Source organism: Portunus trituberculatus, chromosome 23 (assembly GCF_017591435.1).
Source record: "Portunus trituberculatus isolate SZX2019 chromosome 23, ASM1759143v1, whole genome shotgun sequence".
Lineage (NCBI taxonomy): Eukaryota > Metazoa > Arthropoda > Malacostraca > Decapoda > Portunidae > Portunus > Portunus trituberculatus.
The window spans coordinates 12,278,320-12,282,303 of record NC_059277.1 but is presented as its reverse complement, the minus strand read 5'-3'; the positions used below and the strand labels follow the sequence as shown (position 1 = coordinate 12,282,303).

At 51.4% G+C, this 3,984-nt stretch overlaps 1 protein-coding gene across 1 annotated transcript in view; it reads right to left on the bottom strand.

Annotated features, from left to right (window-relative positions):
- Positions 1-437: 437 nt before the first annotated feature.
- Positions 438-3,984, bottom strand: part of LOC123507805 (innexin inx2-like) — a 5,086-nt gene continuing 1,539 nt past the window's right edge. The window contains exons 2-7 of the mRNA XM_045261011.1: positions 3,844-3,984; positions 3,093-3,226; positions 2,458-2,620; positions 1,897-2,058; positions 1,663-1,776; positions 438-755 (exon numbers count right to left, since the gene is read on the bottom strand). The exon at positions 3,844-3,984 is cut by the window's right edge and continues 77 nt beyond it. Of these exons, the coding sequence (XP_045116946.1) occupies positions 477-755; positions 1,663-1,776; positions 1,897-2,058; positions 2,458-2,620; positions 3,093-3,226; positions 3,844-3,984 (993 nt within the window). The 3' untranslated portion in view covers positions 438-476. The remainder of the gene's footprint in view (positions 756-1,662; positions 1,777-1,896; positions 2,059-2,457; positions 2,621-3,092; positions 3,227-3,843) is intronic.

Here is a 3,984-nt window from a genome sequence, read left to right as displayed (position 1 = left end):
TGGGGAGTGTTAGGGGTTGTGGCGTGAGAGACAGACAGAGGCAGATGGCGTTTATCTGCTAGGCTTAAGAGTGTAGCGGTGTTTGTTATCAGGAGCCCGCGTTAGCAGTCTGTCTAGCGGGTTTGTTGGAAGGAGGGACACAGAGCTGGCATTGTTCTCTCTCTCTCTCTCTCTCTCTCTCTCTCTCTCTCTCTCTCTCTCTCTCTCTCTCTCTCTCTCTCTCTCTCTCTCTCTCTCTCTCTCTCTCTCTCTCTCTCTCTCTCTCTGTGTGTGTGTGTGTGTGTGTGTGTGTGAGTATATCTGTCTGTCTGTCTGTCTGTCTGTCTGTCTGTCTGTCTCTGTCTCTCTCTCTCTCTCTCTCTCTCTCTCTCTCTCTCTCTCTCTCTCTCTCTCTCTCTCTCTCTCTCTCTCTCTCTCTCTCTCTCTCTCTCTCTCTCTCTCTCTCTCTCTCTCTCTCTCTCTCTCTCTCTCTCTCTCTAATACGCATACTCCCTCACTTTCTTCGGTGTCTCTCTCTCCTTTGGGATGTTTGGGAGTATGAAGTCCTCCCTGAATAACTGTTGCTTCAATTCCTCCTCCGGGTCTTTTGGCACCGAGGGGAGTGATGTCATCTCGCTGTGCAGGAAGAGGATGAACTCTGTGAAAACGCTGCGCTCCATGTTCTTCCCGAGACTGTACAGAAGTAGCCAGTCACTGAGAGAGGCGCCGCGAAGAACATCCTTCAGCAAGCCTCGCACTGATCTGTCCACGCGAAGCTGAAATGGAAGGGTTAGGTTGGGTTTGTTGTCAGGTAAGGTCAGGTGTGGATCGGGAAGCTTGGCCTTTCTATTGGTGTTTCCTTGATTTTGTTTCTTATTTTTGTATTCTCTTTTATCAAGTTCTTCCGCTGTGTTTCTCTCTTCTATATTCCATACACTATTTCTTTCTTCTCTTATATCCTTAGATTGTCAAAAAAGTAATTGTCTTATGATATTTTCTTCTTTTTATGGCCTTTGTGAAGTTATTGTCTTTTCTTGGAGGTTAAGATTGTATTGAAGCGCACGAGTTAGCATCCCAACCACCATCTGAGGTAAGGAAGGGCATCCACTCGCGGTGATGGCCAAGTGTCACAACTAAAGGGTACCGACATAATGCATGCGATTCATTGGAAGGTAGCGCGTAAAGGGTAGCTGGATGCCTAGCGGGTCAGAGGCAAGCACAAACACAGCTTTCTCTTATGAGTGGCCATACAGGACGCGGGTAGCGGGTAAGCTTGGATGGAACTTGTTATTTGCGTCTTTTGTGGAGACACGTATTCGATAACGTGTTTGTTCTTGTTTATCATCTGCTAGACATCCCGCTACCTGCCACCCTCCACCCCCGCCCCGTGCATCCTTCCAGCGTATCGCGTGCAGTGTGTCCCTCTCCTAAAACGCACCAGCAAAGTTTAAGAAATGCTCACCACGGAGAAACTTTCAGTGCAGAATTGATTCACGAAGGGAAAGATAGATAGACAGATAGAAAGATAGAAATAGATAGATAGATAGATAGATAGATAGATAGAGAGAGAGAGAGAGAGAGAGAGAGAGAGAGAGAGAGAGAGAGAGAGAGAGAGAGAGAGAGAGAGAGAGAGAGAGAGAGAGAGAGAGAGTGTGTGTGTGTGTATGTGTGGTCGGGCCTCACCTTCAGCAGCTGGTTTCTGAGTGGCGGCAGCAGGATGGTGAGGAGTCTGTAGAGCATCCAGAGGGAGGTGAGGGTGGTGAGCAGCACCAGCCACACCCACAGGAACAGGTAGATCTGTGGCGGGGAGACACGAGCCAGGGCTGAGTCACTAACTAACCTGACGAAGGCACTGCACAGCCCCATCACCCCGCCCAACCACACCCCCCATCAGCCCGCCCCCTCCCCCGTGCTCACCTTCTCGTTGATGATGTTGGTGGCGATGAGGCACATCATGTCCCTGACCTGGATGGTGCCCGACGGCCCGAAGCTCCTGAAGGTGCACTTGGCCATCCGCGGGAACACGTACGACATGGGGTCGGTGCGGTTCTCGGGGTCCTGGCCCGCCACCGCGAACACCTGAAGAGGCAGGAGTGCGGAGTGTTGGTGATCAGGTTGGTCTGTGGGGTGGTCTGCTGTGTCTTGCCAGGGAGAAGGTGGGACTAACAAAGCAAGGTGTATGAGCAAAGCTGAGACTTCTCACACCACATTGCATCCTTATGGTGAGGCAGGACAGTTACTTCTCGCTCACCGATGGAAACTTTGGTCTCTGTGCCAGCCTCTTCCTGTCCCGTAACAGCCAAGCACGTCAGCCTCGGCACTGCTGACATGGCATGTTCGGTGTTGTTGATGCAGGGAGGAGGCATGTGTGTATAGGGAGGAGAGCGAGGCGTGGCTGTGTTGAGGGAGGGAGTGTGGTGTGTAGCATGACCAGGGATTAGCGTGAGGAGTGAGGAGAGGAGGGGAGGCAGGACTTACGCTGGTGCCGTAGGTGAGGAACTCCCCGCCCAGGAACCAGTCGGTGAAGAAGAGAGTGGCCACCACCACGCCCAGGTTGAGCAGCTCGCATAAGAAGAATTTGTAGGCCCAACTGTGATGGCTGTTCATGGTGCGCTTCAAGTACTTGGCCAGCGCCTTGAACCTGAGGCAAAGAGGGAAAGGTTCATTATACTACTGCTGCTGCTGCTGATGCTGCCGAGTGTAGGTGTTCAGTACACAGGAACAAAGGCACTCTTGGTAGTGTGTACAGGGTCACGCGTCCAAACAAACGATGCCGTATTGTGCAAAGTGTCAGAAAAAAAACAACTCACTATCAGACAAATGCCTCCATGTCACATTCCAGTTTTCCGTCTCTTAACAACGTGAAGCATTTCATGATTTCATGTGTTAATTTTTATCCTATTTTTTTTTTTTTTTTTTTTTTCTTTGCTATTTCTTCTATGTAAGGCAAGGTCAGACCAAGAGCTTTAAAAGGCAGAAAAGACCCACTGAAAGACACACCTCCTAAAGAGTTGAGTCAGAAGGATTACCTCTCTTGCTATAAACATGAACATCACCCCCTGGCCAGCTGGTGCCTGCGTGTCACGCCAAGCTGCGCCACGCCAGACCCTCACCTCTTGTCCTTGTTGAAGTATATGTCGAGGTTCCCTCCGAGGTAGTCCCTGATAGAGAGGTCCTGGATGATGTGCTTGAACAAACCGCCCTCCGTAATCTTCCAGAGCCAGTGGGGCATGTAGAACATCACGGCCTGGGGGGGAGGCACGGCGGGGACCTTTCTTTATGCTCTAACACACTTCAGTGGACTTTTCTCATGAGTTTACTTATTGGCAAGAATTTTACACGAGAGAGAGAGAGAGAGAGAGAGAGAGAGAGAGAGAGAGAGAGAGAGAGAGAGAGAGAGAGAGAGAGAGAGAGAGAGAGAGAGAGAGAAACTACTTAGACCAATCACCTCAGTGGCTTTTGAAAAACAATCGTAACGAGAAGATAAAGAATTTCAAAACATGTCTGAGCCTGAGGAATACGAATGGTAATACAAGGAAGGCATTGCGAGGGTGTGGCTAGTGAGGGAGGGGTGTGGGAAGGTGTGGCAAGGGAGATGAGGTGCTGAAAGGATGTGGTTGGTGAGGCAGGCGTTCATTGGATGTGGTCAGCAAACCACTGAGAGGGTCTGGAAAGGGAAATAAGGCGCTGGAAGTGTGTGGCTTGTGAGGGAAGGCAATTTGGGGTGTGGTAGGGAAGGCAAGGCAGTGGGAGTGTCAGTGTGTGGCAGGCAGTAAGAGGCAGTGGGAGTAGGGTGTGGGAAGGGAGGGAGACAAGGCAGTGCATGGGAGTGTCAGTGTGTGGGTGGCGTGGCGACATGCCCACCTGCACGAAGAGGACGAAGGGCACCCACTGGTAGTAGGTATGGTAGGTGATGGAGTCCTTCATCTCCGGAGGGCCCACCCCGGGATGCGGCACCTCCTGGCCCACCTGGCGGCCGTGCAGGCGGTCCACGGTGAAGGTGCC